Source organism: Pituophis catenifer, unplaced genomic scaffold (assembly GCF_029215685.1).
Source record: "Pituophis catenifer annectens isolate HBS135680 unplaced genomic scaffold, rPitCat1.0.hap2 SCAF_9, whole genome shotgun sequence".
Lineage (NCBI taxonomy): Eukaryota > Metazoa > Chordata > Lepidosauria > Squamata > Colubridae > Pituophis > Pituophis catenifer.
This window is the reverse complement of record NW_027256889.1, coordinates 10,842,345-10,860,947: the sequence shown is the minus strand read 5'-3', so window position 1 is coordinate 10,860,947 and position 18,603 is coordinate 10,842,345. Positions and strand designations below refer to the sequence as shown.

General features: G+C 43.2%; 1 protein-coding gene across 1 annotated transcript; it reads left to right on the top strand.

Moving 5' to 3' along the window:
• The first annotated feature begins 9,052 nt into the window (after positions 1–9,052).
• HTR1D (5-hydroxytryptamine receptor 1D) lies at positions 9,053–10,186 on the top strand. The gene has a single exon (XM_070949702.1). It carries the CDS (start codon positions 9,053–9,055, stop codon positions 10,184–10,186), a length of 1,134 nt encoding a protein of 377 aa, XP_070805803.1.
• Positions 10,187–18,603: the final 8,417 nt, after the last annotated feature.

The window sequence follows — 18,603 nt, the reverse complement described above, 5'->3', positions numbered from 1 at the left end:
TCAGCATTATAATAATTATTTTTTATATCAATCAGGTTATTTTTTTTTACTTGTCTTCATCCTTCCCTCTTAAATTTCTTTAAATTTCCAAGGCAAAAAAAAAAGGGGGGGGGGCGGAATTCATACTAACATTTTACACACTTGGACATTTAAACGTTAAGCAACAACTAAACTAAACTAAAAAGGACTCTTTTCATGGATCAGGAAGACAGACTCTGAAACGTGATTTTCCAATCTGTATTGGAATGAACATTAGATGAAAATACGCTCTGATAATCGTCCCGGACAGAACGAGATGGTTCAAATCTAAATAGGCATAAATTTCCCCATCATCCCACACCAGAAGAAACAGTTTCCCCGCACCCACCCCCACTTTACAAATTTCTTGCTTACTCCCAAGAGGTCCGTCTTTGCACTGGATCCGGCAACCAATACAGTACCATCATCCCCTCTCTTTTCTTTGATTCGGTGGCTCAGTGGCTAAGAAACTGAGCTTGTCGATCAGAAAGGTCGGCGGTTCGAATCCCTAGTACAGGTCTCTTGCATTGAGCAGGGGGTTTAATTTAATTTAATTTAATTAATTCAATTTATATGCCGCCCCTCTCCGAAGACTCAGGGCGGGTTGGAATAGATGACCTCCAAAGTCCCTTCCAACTCTTGTTACTGTTTTTTTTTTTCCTTCTAACTACCGATTTCTCTGCCGTTCGGCGACTTTTCGTGCCCGCCTGATTTGGGGTAAGCTCCCTGTCCCAGGTTGTTTCTTCGATCCGACCAGAGTGAAAACTACACAGTACTCTAGTCTAGTCTAGAATAGACGCGAACCTCAAGCGAGAGAAGTCTGTTAATAGGGAGGATGAGGGTGGGGAAGGGCTCCCACCACCCCCCGCCCCGCCACAACCTTCCGACCGGAGTGAGAACTACACCTTACACCTTGGAGTCAGCGAGCGCGCAAGCTTTTAAGTCTTTAGGAAAGCCGAGGTGGGTTTTCCCTGTTCCGACCGGAGTGGGAACTGCCGCGTTCCAAGGAGCGCGCTGGCGGTGGGTGAGAAACTGGGCTCAATCTGTTCTGCTGTTCCCAGCCGGCGCACGTTCCTCTGCAGAGTAGCCGAAGAAGAGGGCGAGGGGTGCGGCGGCCCCCTTGGGGGTTCAGAACAGTTTGTCGGAGCTTTCCTGGCTGCCTTCTCGATTAGCCGCGGAAGGGTCTAAAATAGGAGCCCAGCCTTCCAAGATGCGGAAAGTGACACCGGATCGACTGCCGCAAACAGCGCCCTAACTCCGGCTTCTGTAAGTTAGCTTTCGGGTTGTGTGGGTTTGCGTGTCGGAGCAAGGCGTACTAGCAGTGGGAAGGCGGCGATGGCGGAGAGTCCCCCCCCCTCTCAAGCGCCTGGCTTTCCGACCTTTAAATCGGGCGCTTGTGTTTTTTTTTTCGGAAGGTAACTTTGTGCACCGCCACCAAACCTGTTGAGAGGTTCTTTTCGGTGCGTTCTGAGATGCCGTCAAATAAACCTCGTTGGCTTTTCAACCCCTTTTGCGTGGGGGCTTGTGGAACAGATCTCAAATGCTGCCTGACTAGGTGGCTCAGTGGCTAAGACGCTGTCGATCAGCAAGGTCGGTGGTTCGAATCCCTAGTACAGGTCTCCTGCCTGAGCAGGGGGTTGGACTAGATGACCTCCAAGGTTCTTTCCAACTCTGTTACTGTTTTAAAAAAAAGACCTCTTTGTGTGTGTTTGTGTTACCAGTTGGAACCAAACCTGCTCAGTGTTGTCGAATAGCGGAGGGTCAACCATCTGTCCCCTCGTTCCCGCTTCCCGGGTGAAGTTTTCAGTATTGAGTCAAATTAAGAGCCCCGGGCTCCACGGCTGATGGTGCCCCCCTCCTAGTCAATTCCAGCTTTGCAACCAAAGTTCCAGCTTTGCAACCATATTTCCCCCTCCCCTGAAACCCAAAAATCTAGGAAGCTGATGCTGAAATCCAAGAACTTCCAAGCTTGACCTCCAATATCAATATTGGATAATATTGGATATTGGATATCAATAACCTTGGGGTTGCCAATGCCAATCTCACCCACCTTTGGCTAGCTCTTTGCATGTTCATTTGTGAGCTTGATCATTTTGGGGCTGGTGTTTTTTATTTTTCTGCTACAGTATCTTCTGAAGCTGACGTGCCACACTGTTTCATTGATATAAGAGTAATGGGAAGGAATTTTAGATCGCTCCAGGATAGCTGGATGCCATAGGGAGGATCTTCACTAGACACTTAAGAGTATCCTCTAGTGTCTTGACGAATGTATCTTTTCTTTTATGTACTCTGAGAGCGTATGCACCAAAGACAAATTCCTTGTGTGTCCAATCACACTTGGCCAATAAAGAATTGTATTGTATTGTATTGTATTGTATTGTATTGTATTGTATTGTATTGTATTGTATTGTATTGTATTCTATTCTATTCTATTCTATTCTATTCTATTCTATTCTATTCTATTCTATTCTATTCTATTCTATTCTATTCGCCTGACTTGGTGGCTCAGTGGCTAAGACACTGAGCTTGTCGATAAGAAAGGTCAGCACTTCGGCGGTTCAAATCCCTAGTACCGTTCTCCTGCATGAGCAGGTTGGACTAGATTACCTCCAAGGTCCCTTCCAACTCTGTTGCTGTTAGTTGTTAGATATGAGAGATGGTGAGGAGGCTAGAAAAGGAATCAAAAGGACAAGGGTGAAGAGATAAAAGATGAGGCTATCGACAGCTTTTTTCATAAACTGCAATTCAGTCCATGGAGCAAGAAATCTGTAAGTCATTAGTGGGAACCATCTTTGGGAAAGTCTTCATGTGACGTCTATATAATTTTCTTGGCTACAGTGTGCATTTCGCCTTTGTGTTCTTCTGGGATGTATTTTCAATGTCTCAGATTCACTTAAAACTTTGAGTTTCCTAGTGGTCTCCCATTCAGGTACTGATGTGGTCTACCTGCTTAGGTTTTCCAAGATTGCTCATGTTTTAAAAGTTTACTTCAGCTATCCATCTTCTCTACCTCCCGTCTTCTGAATTTTAAAAAATATGCCTGACTGGTTTGATTTCTCTTCCACTACGCATACAGGAGCTCAAGGTTCCTTCCAGTATAACAGGGGTCCTCAAACTTTTTAAGTAGGGGGCCAATTCACCGTCCCTCAGACTGTTGGGGGGGAGCGGACCAACTGGATCAGTGTGGCTAGGTGGTCATGTGACTGGGTGAGCGTGGCTAGGTGGTCATGTGACTGGGTAGGCGTGGCCAATTTAGCCGTTCATTTTGCCTTTGTCTTCCTAAACTGTACTTGCTGAACCCAAGGCATCTATTTATTTAATTAACAACCCTTTGAAGTTGGGCTGAGAGAGTGACAGGCCCAAGAGTCTCTTGTGGGTTTCTGTGGCCAAGGGGGGGGGCTTGAACAGATGCCAGGCTGACCCCTTGACTCCTTCATCTCACCAGCTGTCAGTGCCATTGAACTGTGAAAAACAGCCACAGAATTGGAACAGGCTGCAGGAAAATATTTTTCTTCTTCTTTGGAATAAATGAATGTGAAAAGATGACCAGAAGTTATTACTCCACTCCAGTCATGCTTCATTTCCATGTGAACATCAAATAATCAGGAAACTTTTTGACTCTTAATTAGGAATATGGAAATACAATTTTTTTATTAAATAGTCCTTAATTTATGACCACAGTTGAGTCCTTAGCAAATTTTCTTTGCCTAAGCAAGACAGTTGTTAAGTGACATTTGCCCCATTTTACCTTTCTTGCCATAGTTGCTAAGGGAATCACTGCAGTTCTTTGGTCAGTAGCAAGATTGTTGAAGCAATTTAATTAATTTAATTAATTTAATTAATTTATTAATTATGTAATTACTTAATTTATATTGCAGAGTATTCGCCCATGGTGACTCAAGGCGGCTTACAGACCACATTTAAAAGAATAAAAACTAACAAAAAGAATCAAATAAATTAATATAGTACAATAGAACAAAATCACTTCCCACCCCGGCGACAGTAGATCACATGAGCCATTGAATGGGCTCCATCCCGCTCTTGGTTCCCCAGGCCTGCTGTCAGAACCAGGTCTTCAGCGCCTACCGGAAGAGAATTAGAGTGGGGGCCATTCTAATCTCTGGGGGGATGATGTTCCAGAGAGAGGGAGCCACCACGGAGAAGGCCCTTCTTCTGGGCCCCACCAGGTGTATCTCCCTCGGGGATGGGACCCACAACATTCCCTGCCTCCCTGCTCTGATGGGTCAAGTAGATGTGACCGGCAAGAGACGGTCCCTCAGATAACCTGGTCCCAAGCCATGAAGGGCTTTAAAGGTGACACCCAACACCTTGAATTGCACCCGGAAGCAAATCGGCAACCAATGCAGCTCCTGCAGGAGAGGTGATACATGTGCACACCGGGGTCTGCACAAAACCATGCGGGCCACTGCATTTTACATCAACTGGAGCTTCCGGATGCTCTTCAAGGGCAGCCCCATGTAAAGCACATTGTAGACTTTGCTTGCTAGAGGGTCGCAAAAGTTGATCACATGATCCCACAACAACGCAACAGTCATAAATGGCCAGTTGCCAAGCGTCCAAATTTTTGATCACAGACTGAATTGAAGTGTGAAAAACCTGTCATAAGTCGCTTTTTATGAGCCACAGTGGCGCAGTGGTTAGAGTGCAGTACTGCAGGCTACTTCTGCTGACTACCAGCTGCCTTCAATTTGGCAGTTCAAATCTCACCAGGCTCAAGGTTGACTCAGCCTTCCATCCTTCCGAGGTAGGTAAAATGAGGACCCAAATTGTTGGGGGCAATAGGCTGACTCTGTAAACCGCTTAGAGAGGGCTGTAAAGCACTGTGAAGCATATAAGTCTAAGGTATATAAATCTTAAGTGCTATTTTTCCTAAAATTTTATTTATTTATAAAACAACAAAATATAACAAACACAAAACATATATTCCCTTTTTACAACAGTTTCATAATGGTACTCTTCTATTGTTTACGTTTCCCCCCTAATTCTCCTTATAATATATATATATATTCTTCCTCTCCCATTATCCCTTAGTACTCTATAACTTCCTTCGCACATAATATTAATTTTATACATTATCCTACAAACACTTTCCGTTTGAATTTTTTTTAAAAAAAATGCTATTGCTATTTTTCATTGCTGTTGCAACTTTATACAGTTACTAAACTAATGGTTGTAGGTTGTACCTGTAACAAGTTTTATTAAGAGGCACAAGCTTAAGTGATCTGCCAGTCGACAAGCACTCTGTGTGAAAAGGTAAAGGGCTCTCTGTGGATTTTACTCTGCTAGTCATCGCCGACTATTTCTCTTTCAAGGCCATTGAGCCAGTGCTGTCCGAAGACATTTCCGTGGTCATGTGGCCAGCATGACATCACGGAGAGCTGTTACCTATTTATTTACTCACATCTCCATGCTTTCAAACTGCTAAGGAGCACTCTGTGCACCTGATGAAAAGAACCTCAGTTCACCGAAAAAATGTGTGCTGTCTAATAAAATTTGCTGGTTTGAAAAGGTGCTGTCAGATTGCTCCTGATTTTGGCCTTCTATCCACGAACATGACTTTTACGTGGCTTTGAGTAAGACTAGAATGCTTTGAGTAACTGAAGCTGGGCTTTCTCTTGAATGAAAACGGAGTGCAAGGCTGCCCCCTGATGTCGATTTTCAGCCAAACAGATAACATTTTGGGGTTCAAGCGGGGAAGAGATTATGTATGGGTCAATAAAATAATCTGTCCTCTGCAGAATAGGGCATGAGGAAGGACTGGCCTTATTGTTAAATTCAGAGAGACCTGCAAAGGGGGCAGTTGGAGAAAGGATTATACAGCCCTGAGAGCGTGAGAAAGCAACTCAAAATAATGTCACCTTGATTTTGTTTAGAATCAGGTGGGGCAGAGAGAGACTTCCAAAGTTTTGTTACTCTACTTTATTATAATAAAGAGGATTCCTAGAATCCTTGCTGGGCCTGTTTCTTGACTCTAAAGGGCTGACAGTAGCTTATTTGAAAAGTAAAACCAACCAACAAACAAAACACAAATAATTGAGTAGTAAAAGCCAGCTCAAAAGCATCTGCTTTTCAACAGTGATAAAGTCTGATGAGCTTGACTGCTGAAAATAATTCATGCAGGGTTTTTTCCTTTTTGTTTTGGCAAAAATATAGAAAGTTTATGGTGGCGTTCCTCCAGAGCGTCATTTATTTCTGATGATCTTCTACCCTGAGTTTATAATCCTGGTATGTCTGGTTTTCCCTCTAAATCTTAAGTAGCTTGTTTCATTTTTTTTTGAGCCATTCCAGGTTGGTTAGCTGCTACTCAAAAGCAGATCCCTATTGAAGTGGACTCAACATTTACAGATGGAAATCATTGTGACCAGATCTTGAAAGTGATGGCTCAGATTAGGGATGAAATTCAGCAGGTTCTGACAGGTTCTGGAGAACCGGTAGCGGAAATTTTGGGTGGTTTGGAGAACCCGCAAATACCACCTCTGGCTGGCCCCAGAGTGGGGTGGGAATGGAGATTTTGCAATATCCTTCTCCTGCAACGCCCACCAAGCCACGCCCACCAAGCTACATCACGCTCACCAAACCACGCCCACAGAACCGGTAGTAAAAAAAATTGAATTCCACAACTGGCTCAGATGCTTTTTAGACAACATTTGTTAAATTTATGTATGTATGCTTTTTTATTAATTCAATGTATTGTCCATCCAGGTATCCAAGAAGCCCAGGTGATGAACAAAATAAAAAAATTAATAGAACAACAACAAAAGCCCAACCAAAACTGCATTGTGGCTCAGTAAACCATCAGACACATCCATCCATGCCACAACTTTGCTAGCATCCAGAACCCAATGACGGGGGGAATATTTTTATCATTTGGTTAATTCCGTATAAGGGCCACACTTAGACGCTTTATCTAGGACAGAGAAAATTCAGCCTTCCTATTAGTAGTAAACTGCAATTCCCAGCAGCCGTTGGCACTATGGGGAAGGGATTCTGGGCATATCTTTTAAAAAAACAACAACACACATTTCTTTAAAAGTTTATTTGTAAAAATGGAGGTCTTTGTAGACTTCCCACACATTCCTGGGTCCCTTACGCTAAATGTGAACAAAAATGGAAACATATTTCACAGTTGGCAAAATAGCTAGACTATGATTTTTCTTTCTGGATTTGGGTTTGGTTGACTTAATCCGCTCCTTCATCCTGTTGCATATCTTGAGGAATGCCTAACTGGACTCTGAAAACCAGGACAACGTTCTGAAGATTAGCCAAGGCCTGGGAAAAACCATTTAACGGGTAGCCTTTAACCTTGAGAAAATTAAAAACCACATTCTTTTTCCTTATATGTGTCTCTAAGAACGTAGAAATACTTGAGGCTGGAACTTTGAGCAGAATTACTCAGTTTAAAAGATGGCATCGGATGACAAAATATTTCTGCAGTAAAGTTGTTTTCATGACAAAGAAGTCAAAGTTGCAAGCCTTCCACTGGCTGCCATTCAGCACAACACCCATAAAAACCCCAAGTGGAACTTAAGTCCCATGGTTATGACTTGCCATCTTGACTTTTTGGAAGACTCCTTAAACATTATATGAAGTCCTGCAGCATCCTGTTTGTGATTTCCAGAGTGGGGGAATGATCTCAGAATGGGTGGAACCAAACATTTATATCTCCCTCCCCTTTTTGCATTTTTATTTAAGTCAACCAGGTTTAAAGCGCAAAAATGATGCCTGAGTCATTTTATTCCCCCTATATATTTAATTTTTGCTCCTTTTTACTCTGGTACAGTTATTCTGCTGCTTTACTGGTGTTATGAAATATGCATCTAATCTGTTGTGTTTTATGTTCCAGCCAATTCAGTTAGCCGGTGTCTGTCTGCAGCTTTAACAACAGGTAAATATATTATTCTTGTCTTATTTTTTTTGGTCACTTTCCTTAACCCATCAAGACTTCACAAGAAAATTGGATACAGCTTGCACAATGCATAGAATCTTCTTCTGACTTCAAAATACCTATTACAGAAACCTCCTACAGTAATATGATTAAGGACAAGACTATTTTTTAGAATACTTTGGTGTCTCTAACGCAGTGGCGGGATTCAATTTTTTTTTACTACCGGTTCTGTGGGCGTGGCATGTCTTAGTGGGCGTGGCTTGGTGGGCATGGCAGGGGAAGGATACGGTAAAATCTCCATTCCCTCCCCACTCCAGGGGAAGGATATTGCAAAATCCCCATTTCCTCCCGATCGTCTGGGACTCGGGAGGCAGAGAATAGATGGGGGTGGGGCCAGTCAGAGGTGGTATTTACTGGTTCTCCAGAACTAGTCAGAACCTGCTGAATACCACCTCTGCTCTAACAATGTAAAAGCTAAGCTGTCCTCTTTAGAAAATCCCGTCCCATATATTCAGGTAGCTTCCCAGATTTTTTAAAAGTAACTTTTATTGAAAAAAAATTACAGAAGAAAAATAAAAATGTTTAAAGCAAAAAGAAAAGAAGAAAAATAATGAGAAAAATATAAAGAAGATTTTAAATTTAAATCCATTTAAGTCAGTGGTGGGATTCAAGTAATTTAACAACCGGTTCTCTGCCCTAATAATTTTTCCCAACAACCAGTTTGCCAAACTGCTCAGAAAGTTAACAACCGGTTCTCCTGAAGTTGTGCGAACTGGCTGAATTCCACCACTGATTTAAGTCCATAACACAGAAGGTCTCAGGTAGCTTCCTGATATGTTTAGATTCTCAAGTGGTCCAGTTCGCTTTGAAACAAACCTGGTTTGTCTGTGTTTATAACTGTAAGTCCATAAACTTGGCTGAAAATTGTTGCCTTTTCTTTTTACTTGTGAATGCATCTTCTTTAGAGTTCCATTCTTCTGGCTCAGCTAATGTTTTTGTTGTCATTTTGATTTTTCTTTAACAGCAGCCTCTTCTCACCCCAGTCCTTGATGTTTTAGTCCAGAAAGCCTGTTTGAATTCAGAAAGCCAAAGATTTTAAAAACAAAGGAGACCCAGCACAGCTGAAAAATGAACCCATACAACTCATCTTCAGACTTGTTTTTCCCAAGAGCGGCCAACGAATCTCTCAATGCCAGTGACGCGATAGAGGACTGGGACGAAGGGACATTGCTAGGCCTAAAGATTTTACTGGCAGCAGCTCTGGTTCTGATCACGTTGGCCACCATCCTCTTCAACACCTTTGTCATCATCACAATTATCCTGACCCGAAAACTCCACACTCCTGCCAATTATCTCATTGGCTCCCTGGCTGCTACAGACCTCCTGGTGTCCATCCTGGTCATGCCAATCAGCATTGTGTACACGGTCACTCACCTCTGGACCTTTGGCCAAGTCATGTGCGATATCTGGTTGTCCTCGGACATCACCTGCTGCACAGCCTCCATCCTGCATTTGTGTATCATCGCCTTGGACAGGTACTGGGCCATCACAGATGCTCTCGAATATACCAAACGCCGGACGGCTGGCCGAGCTGCCATCATGATTGCTATCGTTTGGGTTCTCTCCATCTGCATCTCTATCCCTCCTCTTTTCTGGAGACAAGCCAAGGCTCACGAGGAGCTGGCCACTTGCACCGTCAACACAGATCAGATCTCCTACACCATCTATTCTACCTGCGGCGCCTTTTACATCCCAACCGTGTTGCTTGTCATCTTGTATGGCAGGATTTACCTCACCGCTCGATCCCGAATTCTTAAGCCCCCCTCTCTCTACGGGAAACGTTTCACCACAGCCCAGCTCATCACCGGCTCTGCGAGTTCTTCTCTATGCTCCGTGACTTCTAATCTTCACGAGGGACCTTCCCATCCGCAGGGCTCCCCGGTAGTTATCAATCATGTGAGGATCAAGGTAGCCGATTCTGTCCTTGAAAGAAAGCGGATTTTGGCTGCGCGAGAAAGGAAAGCTACCAAGACCCTGGGGATTATTCTGGGTGCATTCATTTTTTGCTGGTTGCCGTTTTTTGTGGTGTCTTTGGTCAACCCTATTTGCCAAGGAGCCTGTTGGCCTCTTCATATCCTGATGGACGTTTTCACCTGGTTGGGTTATCTGAACTCGCTGATAAACCCCATTATATATACTGTCTTCAATGAAGATTTCAAGCAGGCATTTCAGAAAATAATGCACTTTAAAAACTGCTTCTAGCCACCTTGATTTTGGACCTTGCTCCCAATCATAGACTTCTATGCATAAAGTTTTCTATGTGGAAGTTCTCTGGGGTGGATTAGGAGCTGTTGGTAGTATTTTAGGTGCAGGCACTAAAAATAATTCAATGAATCCATGAAATACCAGAGTTCTTGAGATTTTAGCAATGCAGTTCCTATGATTTTGCATAAGAACACTGAAATCTCAATATTATTTTACATTCTAGCTTAGGATCTTGCACATAAACATTGAAATCTTGGGTGATTTAAACCACAGGGGTCTCCAACCTTGGCAACTTTTAAGATCTGTGGACTTCAACTCCCAGAATTCCCCAGCCAGCTATGTTGGCTGGGGAAATCTAGGAATTGAAGTCCACAAGTCTTAAAGTTGCCAAGGTTGGACACCTGTGATTTAGTGAATTCCTGAGGTTTGGGCCATTTTATTTATTTAATATATTGTGTTTGTGGCTATTTTCATTTTGCTATTCTGTGGATAGCACTTAGAGGTATTAGAGGCAGATGTCATGCGCTTGATGCTGCTGGCTGGAGACTTTAATTGTTGCTTCGATCTCATTGACTGCATTCAGACAACCATGAATCGGCTGAACTAGCTGAGATGTGGATGAGGTTTTGGGTTATTGACCTAAAGTATGATCATCCAAACTAAGTTTTATCAAGCACAATCATTCACTGTCTTATCTAAAAAGGACGAGTCTATGTTGTTGTTAATTTCTGCACAACTGGGGCAGGGATGAAGATCTGGGATGAAAACAGATGATTTTTAAAAATTAACCTCTCCCTTAGCTATAGGAAGGAGTCAATGGCAAGCCTTTTCTGAAATCTTTCCAAGAAAACTTCTGAAACTTGTCCAGGCAGTTTCCAGGAGTCAACACTGACTCAGCTACCAAAACAACAGCAACAAAAATTAATATAATACAGTTATTTTAGTCTTGGCAGTTAGTAGCAGTGGCAAATATAGGTAGTCCTTGACGTATGTCCAGAATTAAGGCCAGAATTATGATTGTAAAATGCTGGTTGTTAAGCAGGTCACCCTCATGTGGTTTTGCAACCTTTTTTTTTTTTTTTTGCAGTCATTAAGTGATCCGCTGTAGTTGTTAAGCAAACACTACGGCCATTAAGCAATTTTTTTGTCTCCAGTGGGCGTCCTTTGGTAGAACTTTAAATCTGTGTTGTAAGTAGCCTTGGAAAGGTCTGTTGTTGAACAGTCACTAAGTGAGGACAACACGTAATTTGAGGACTACCTGTATCTTGCTATTCTTAATTAACTCTTGTTAGATAGAGTGAGATCCATTGGAATCGGAAGCACTTACATTTCTTTCAAGTAAATTAAATCTTCTTGGATTCCCACAGGTCTGTTCTTAAGTATGACTAAATCTGGATCCAACTTGCCAATTACTGTACACAAATTCCCAGAAGAAATACAGCTTTCTTGCTGGCAGAGAGATTGTCATGAGGGACAGTCTAAAACTTTTCTCCAATATATCAGTGTTTGAAGAGTTCTGGCTATTTATAACTTTGTCCCACAAGAGTGGTGTGGTGGCCTAGAGGTGGAGCTCTCGCCTCACCATCAGGAGGCTGTGAGTTCGATCCTAGGTAGAGGCATATATTTCTCGCTCCGGACACAATGAGAATATATCTGCTACGAACTACGCATTGGCGACAGGAAGGGCAGCCGGCCAGTAAACACTCAGCTCCATTCAGTTGCCCCGACTCCACTCCTCAAGGGGTTATGGGGTCATTACACAACCCCCCAAAAAAATTGTGCCACAATTAGTACAGAGCAGTTTCACTTCCCCAAATGGTGGTCAGTATTGTGAGGGGAATTCATCAAAGAACTAATTGGTGAGGAGTTGAAAAGAGACACATACAAAACTCTGTGTGTGAGGCTAGCTCCACATAGCAGCTAAAGCCAAAACCTGCCTCTGTATAAAATAAGTTTCTACAACAGTAAAACATGGTGTGGCTTAATGAAGTGAGGCTTGCTTCATCCAACTTGGTAAATTAGTGGTCAAGATTCTAGAATGCATCAAACAGCAAACTGACTACCCCATTTTATTTTATTTGATTAAAAACTGGACCTCACAATCTTTTAGCCAGATCAGAAGTCATTCGTCCTTCCTCTGACCCTCAAATCATGAGTAGAGTTAGTACTTGACTTTTAACCATTTGTTTAGTGACCATTTGGAAGTTATAATGACACTGAAAAAAAGTGACTTATGACCAGTGGTGGAATTATTTTTTTTTTTTACTACCAGTTCTGTGGGCGTGGCTTGGTGGGCGTGGTGTGGCTTGGTGGGTGTGGTAGGGAAAGGATATTGCAAAATCTCCATTCCCACCTCACTCCTGGGGGAAAGATACTGCAAAATCTCCATTCCCACCCCACTCTGGGGCCAGCCAGAGGTGGTATTTGCCAGTTCTCTGAACTACTCAAAATTTCCGCTACCGGTTCTCCAGAACCTGTCAGAACCTGCTGAATTTCACCCCTCCTTATGACCATTCTTCACACTTACGACTATTACTGCATTCCCATGGTCACGTGATCAAAATTCGGACGCTTGGCAACTGGCATGTATTTATGACGGTTGCAGTGTTCTTGGAGTCACAATCTATTAACAACGGCAGTGATTCACTTTAATAAGTCTGGCAAGAAGGATTGTAATCACTGTCTCATGTTAGACAGTTAACCACTGTCTAGCAACAGACATTTTGGACTCTGTTGTGGTCGTAAGTCAAGGACTACTTGTACTGAAAAATGAAAGCATTGTACCTGGCCATCTTGGATTTGCAGAGGGACATCTCAAGTAAAAAACAGCAACAGTTCTTGTCTCGTGTGAAGTGGTTTCATCCGTATAACAGTTTAGGACTAACCATGGCCATATTCATATTCATATTCATATTCATATTCATTCATTCATTCATTCATTCATTCATTCAACCTATATGATGCCCATCTCACCTGGAGGCGAGTCTTAATTACCAAAACATTGCCTGCCTCTGTTTTAGAATATCAATCAGTTAGAGAGAATCTGAATAGACCAGCTAGGCTTCAAGTAATTCTGCAAATTAGAGACAAGCCACACCTGAATTATTCTCACCTGTGCAGTGAGCATGCACTGGTATAGAATTCCCATTGTCTCCTTTGGTTATGCTTTGTTTTGTTTTTAAATTCTAAATTTTCTTTTCCAATGTAGCTTCCAGGCTGGAATCCCCCGGTCAGTAGGAATTAAGACTGACTCTACATACTTAGCTTCTGAGATTAGTTTAACACATCCAGCAGGGGTGGGCTTCAAAAATTGTAGCAAGGGGTTCTCTGCTCGGTTGCTGGGTGGGCGTGGCCATGGTGGGTGTGGCCTAGTTGGCCTCCTGCACCACAGTGGGTACTCGGGAGGGGGTGTTTTTGCCTTCTCTGGGCTCTGGAGGGTTTCCTCGAGCCTCCGGGAGAGCGAAAATGGCCTCCCCAGGCTCCAGAGGCCCTCTGGAGGCCAGAAACAGGCCCATTTCTGGCTTTCCCAAACTTCCAGTAGGCCTGTTTTTTGCCCTCCCCGAGCCTCCGCATGCGCCCTGCACTTACCTGCATCCAAAATGGGCTGTGTGGGGACTCCTGGGAGGGGAGGGGTGGGCAGGGCCAGCCAGGAGTGGGATTTGGGAGTTCTCCGAACTGCCCAGAATCTTAGCTAGAGGTTTTCCCGAACCCCAGCAGCCCACCCCTGACATCCAGCCATGGCCATTTAAACAGCTATTCTGTATATAAGGAACCTTTTAACATGGGTCAGGATCCTGTGATCTCTGGTTTCATCTACAGGACTAGATGGATAGAAGGACACTGACAATATCATCCACACCCATTTTTGCATCTGTCTCCCATCATTGGCATACAACTCAAAAACAAATCCTCAACTTTTGCTTTCTGGTTTAGGCTGGTGTAACTGTTATAAGCTTTCCAAACAAGGCAGATGTGCTTCTATGTGTCTCTATTAAACCTGTTGTTTAATCCTGGATAAAATGGTAATGCATGCAGTCTAAAGCAGATCATGTTTTTTTTCTGAGCATTGTCAATTCTCTATATGGAAATATTTTGTTTTTTAAAAAATGCAATGTGAACGGTCCTGTTTGGAAATGATTTCTCTACCTTTTCACGTGTTGGATCTGGGCTGTCAAGGCCCCAACAAAATAGGCAGCATGAAAAATAATTGGTTTTTTTAAAAATCAATCTTGATGCTTTCCCTCCACTCCAACAGCAGAAATCCAAATGTTATTTCAATTATTTGGTACATGCTGCTAACCTTTCTGGCTGAACAGTCAAGGAACAGGCATGTAAGAATGTCAGGAATGCTACCGAGAGCCAGTTTGGTGTAGGGATTAAGGGATCGGAGTAGAGACCCTGGGTTCTAATTTTGCCTTCGACAGGAAGCCAGTTGGATGACCTTGGGCCAGTCACTCTCTCTCAGCCCTAGAAAAGAGACAATGGCAAAACCACTTCTCACATTTTGTTAGGAAAACTGCAGTGACTAGTCCAGGCAACCACAGGAATCAAAAACTAACATAAAGTCACCCCCACATGAACACTATTATTCTAAAGGATCCCGAAAATGTCTCCCAATTTCTCTCTATCCCATCTGATACTAAACAAAACCAAGTTGTAATTTTTGAGTATATACCTCACATCCTCTTTTTCTCTTTTTCTCAGGACTTATAAAGCAGGGGGTGTCCAACCTTGGCAACTTTAAGATTTGTGGACTTCAATTCCCAGAATTCCAGCTGGAGCCATGGTGACACAGTGGTTAGAATGTAGTAGTGCAGACTGACTCTGCCTACTGCCTGGAGTTCGATTCTGATTGGCTCAAGGTTGTCTCAGCCTTTCATCCTTCCATGGTCGGGAAAATGAGGTCCAAGATTGTTGGGGGCAATATGCTGACTCTGTAAACTGTTTAGACTGGGCTGTAAAGCCTTATGAACTGGTATACAAGTCTAAGTACTGTTACCAGGGGTGGGCTGCTGGAGGTTCGCAGGGGTTTGGGAGAATCTCTAGCTAAGATTCTGTGCAGTTCGGAGACTCCCCAAATCCCACTCCTGGCTGGCCCACCCCACCCCACCCCACCCCTCCCGGGAGTCCCCATGCGGCCCGTTTTGAATGCAGGTAAGTTCTGGGTGTGCACGGAGGCTCGGGGAGGGCAAAAAACGGGCCTACTGGAAGTTCAGGAAGGGCCCATTTCTGGCCTCCAGAGGCCTCCGGAGCCTGGGGAGGCTGTTTTCGCCCTCCCGGAGGCTTGAGGAAAATCTCCGCCCCCCCGTGATGCAGGAGGCCGACTAGGCCACGCCCACCATGGCCACCCCCGCCCAGCAACCAGGCAGAGAACCCCTTGCTAAAATTTTTGAAGCCCACCCCTGACTGTTACTATTGCTTAAAGTTGGCAAGGTTGGACAAACTCTGCTATAATCTCTTCTCCAAATCCCTTCTTAATGGTTTGTTCCTTCTCCCACTTAACAACCCTTTCATACTTTCCCCAAGGTCAGATCTCACTTCCTTTATGGCTGCTGACAACTTCCAGACAAAAAATGAGAGATTTAGAGATTTCCTTCTGGAAATTTAATTTCCTAATGTAGTTTCCTGTTTTATTTAGTTTTTTTTCTTTTTTTACAAATATGCAACATTGTGTACCCAAAGTTTTGGTTTCTGCCATCAAAATGATGAAGGCAGCACTGCACTGGTGTGATACAAGCTCTCTCTCTTTCTGTGTGTGTGTGTGTGTGTGTGTGTGTGTGTGTGAGAGAGAGAGAGAGAGAGAGAGAGAGAGAGAGAGAGAGAGAGAGAGAGAGAGAAAGCAGGATGGATGCTGAAATGGTGCAGAGCACACAGTACAATGCTGATTGTGCTCTTTTGCCCCACCCTCTGTTTTAAAACCAATGACATATTAAATCCAGCATTGATACTGGAGCCCATCTACTGGTACCAGTAAGTCCTTGTTTAGCGACCACACAACTGGGACTGGCAACTTGGTCTTTAAGCAAAGTGGCTGCTAAGTGAAACCCCAACGGTGCTTGCAATCTTCCTTCAGCTTTCCTTTCCTTTACAAACGTGCAAAGGTCGTAAATGTGAGGATCGGTAGCAAAGTAACTGCAAGCAGTCGCTAAAGAATTTAATTTAATTTAATTTAATTTCCAATTTATATACCGCCCTTCTCCCTGAGGACTCAGGGCGGTGTACAAGAAGACAGTTACTGAACAAGGACTTACTGTACATCAGCAAATCTTCAGTCGGAAGGAAAAATATTTGATTCCCGACATAACAGAGACCCAGAAGACTTGAAATCAGCATTTCAGGATGAGGCAGAGTCAGCACAGACAACTGTTTCCACTTAAGAAGTCTGAAAACAACCTTAGCATGTCCAAGGTTAGAGATGTGTGACTTATTTTGAGACAAGGGACATGTTTGATCTCGAGATGACAGCACGGCAGATTTATCCTCCCAGAAGCCAGAGTTGCCAGACCAAAGAAGCAGTCAAGGTCAAGACAAAAAAACCCCCCAATACATCTGGTTCCATTCGCATTAAATTTAATTACGATTGAACAAATTGGCTGGATCTGGCTCACCCCGTTGGTGTGTAGGAGAAGGATTTTTCTGCATGTTCAGTTCTGGCGGGAAGAAAAAAAAATGACCATCTGTTTTATTGAAGAAGTAGTTTGCTTGGATTATCTATAGATCATTTTCTGTTTGCATGCAGGGCAATAAATTAGGCACACAGGAACTCTTGTCTTATTATGAATTGGGTTGGACATTTGGAGCCCAAAGGAAAATAAGTCATGTTTCAATTCAATTTAAACCAGAACTGTTAGTGAATGAAATAACTGTCTCTTACTAGGAGAGGGCGCTATTTCCATGCAATTTGTTGAGTGAGAGAATATTCAACAAATTGAAAAAAGGAGATTGAAAAAAGTCAGTTGGCTGCTATGCTGAATGAGTTTACTTATAAATATCCTTCTAATTCTAGATTCCATCTCTTCGTTTTTCTGCGTATGCATCTACAGGATTTTTTTGCAGTTGATGTATCCAGTAGAAACCCCAAAGTGGCAGAGGGCTCTGCTAATTTGAAATGAGATTGGGGGAACATTCTCCCTGTAGAAATTAGAAATCTTGGCCTTTCAGAAGGCCCTCCTTGAAGACCTGGTTCTGGGCCTGAGGCCTTGAGTGTGTGACGGGGCCCCTTTCCTGTTTGTGCTAACAACCACTGATTGTGACAGTCTCCTTGGCTGTTGTGTCTTTTCATTTTTGTATTTATGATAGAAAATGGCTTATTTTAAGATGGTTCGCCACCCAGAGTCATTCACTGAGATGCACAGCCATACAAATTGAAAGAACCAATGAAAATTTTAAAGTGATTTGTGGTTTGATAACCAAAATGGGAACCTTTCCCCCCACCCCCTCGACCTTTGTTTTTTCTTTCCTGGTGAAATTTACAAAACAAGACAAAAGGAAAACCACAGGGGTGAGGGGAAAAGATTTAATAGTATTAAACAGTGAAAGAAACAACCTTTATCAGTGTTTCTCACCCTTGGCTACTTTAAGAGGTTTGGACTTTAATTCCCAGAATTCCCCAGAGCATGCTGGTTGGGGAATTCTGAAAACTGAAGCCCGTTAAAATTGCCAAGATTGAGAAATACTCGTTCGATATAATGATTAAAATCAGTTACACCTGACCACCAATTTTCACCAATTTTCCACCAATTAATTGGGGAAAAGATCCATATCATAATTACATGCAATTAATTCGATGCTTAAACAGTGCTTAAGGAAATCCATGGTACTAGTGATGGGTTTAGATTTAGGACTGCTTAAAATAACCATGGGATATGTGGGAAATGTTCCCCAGTATGGTGTCATACTGATCACGTCATACTGATCATGGCATCCGGCCCTCTCAATTCCTGGCAAATAGATGGGGAAGAAATGGAGGTAGTGACAAATTTTATTTTCATGGGCTCCAAGATCACCACAGATGGGGACTGCAGCCAAGAAATTAAAAGATGCTTGTTCCTGGGGAGGAAAGCTATGGCAAATCTAGACAGCTTACTAAAAAGCAGAGACATCACCCTGCCAACAAAAGTGTGTATAGTCAAGGCTATGGTGTTCCCAGTTGCAATGTATGGCTGTGAAATTTGGACCATAAGGAAGGCTGAGCGCCAAAGAACTGAGGCCTTTGAACTCTGGTGCTGGAGAATTATCCTGCGAGTCCCTTGGACTGCAAGGCAATCAAAGCGGTCAGTCCTAGAGGAGATCAACCCTAACTGCTCTTTAGAAGGCCAGATCCTGAAGATGAAACTCAAATATTTTGGCCACCTAATAAGAAGGAAGGACCTACTGGAGAAGAGCCTAATGCTGGAAAAGATGGAGGGCAAAAG

Excerpts from the sequence above, each read along its gene's own strand:
- HTR1D (XM_070949702.1), top strand. The coding sequence starts at position 9,053 with ATGAACCCATACAACTCATCTTCAGACTTGTTTTTCCCAAGAGCGGCC.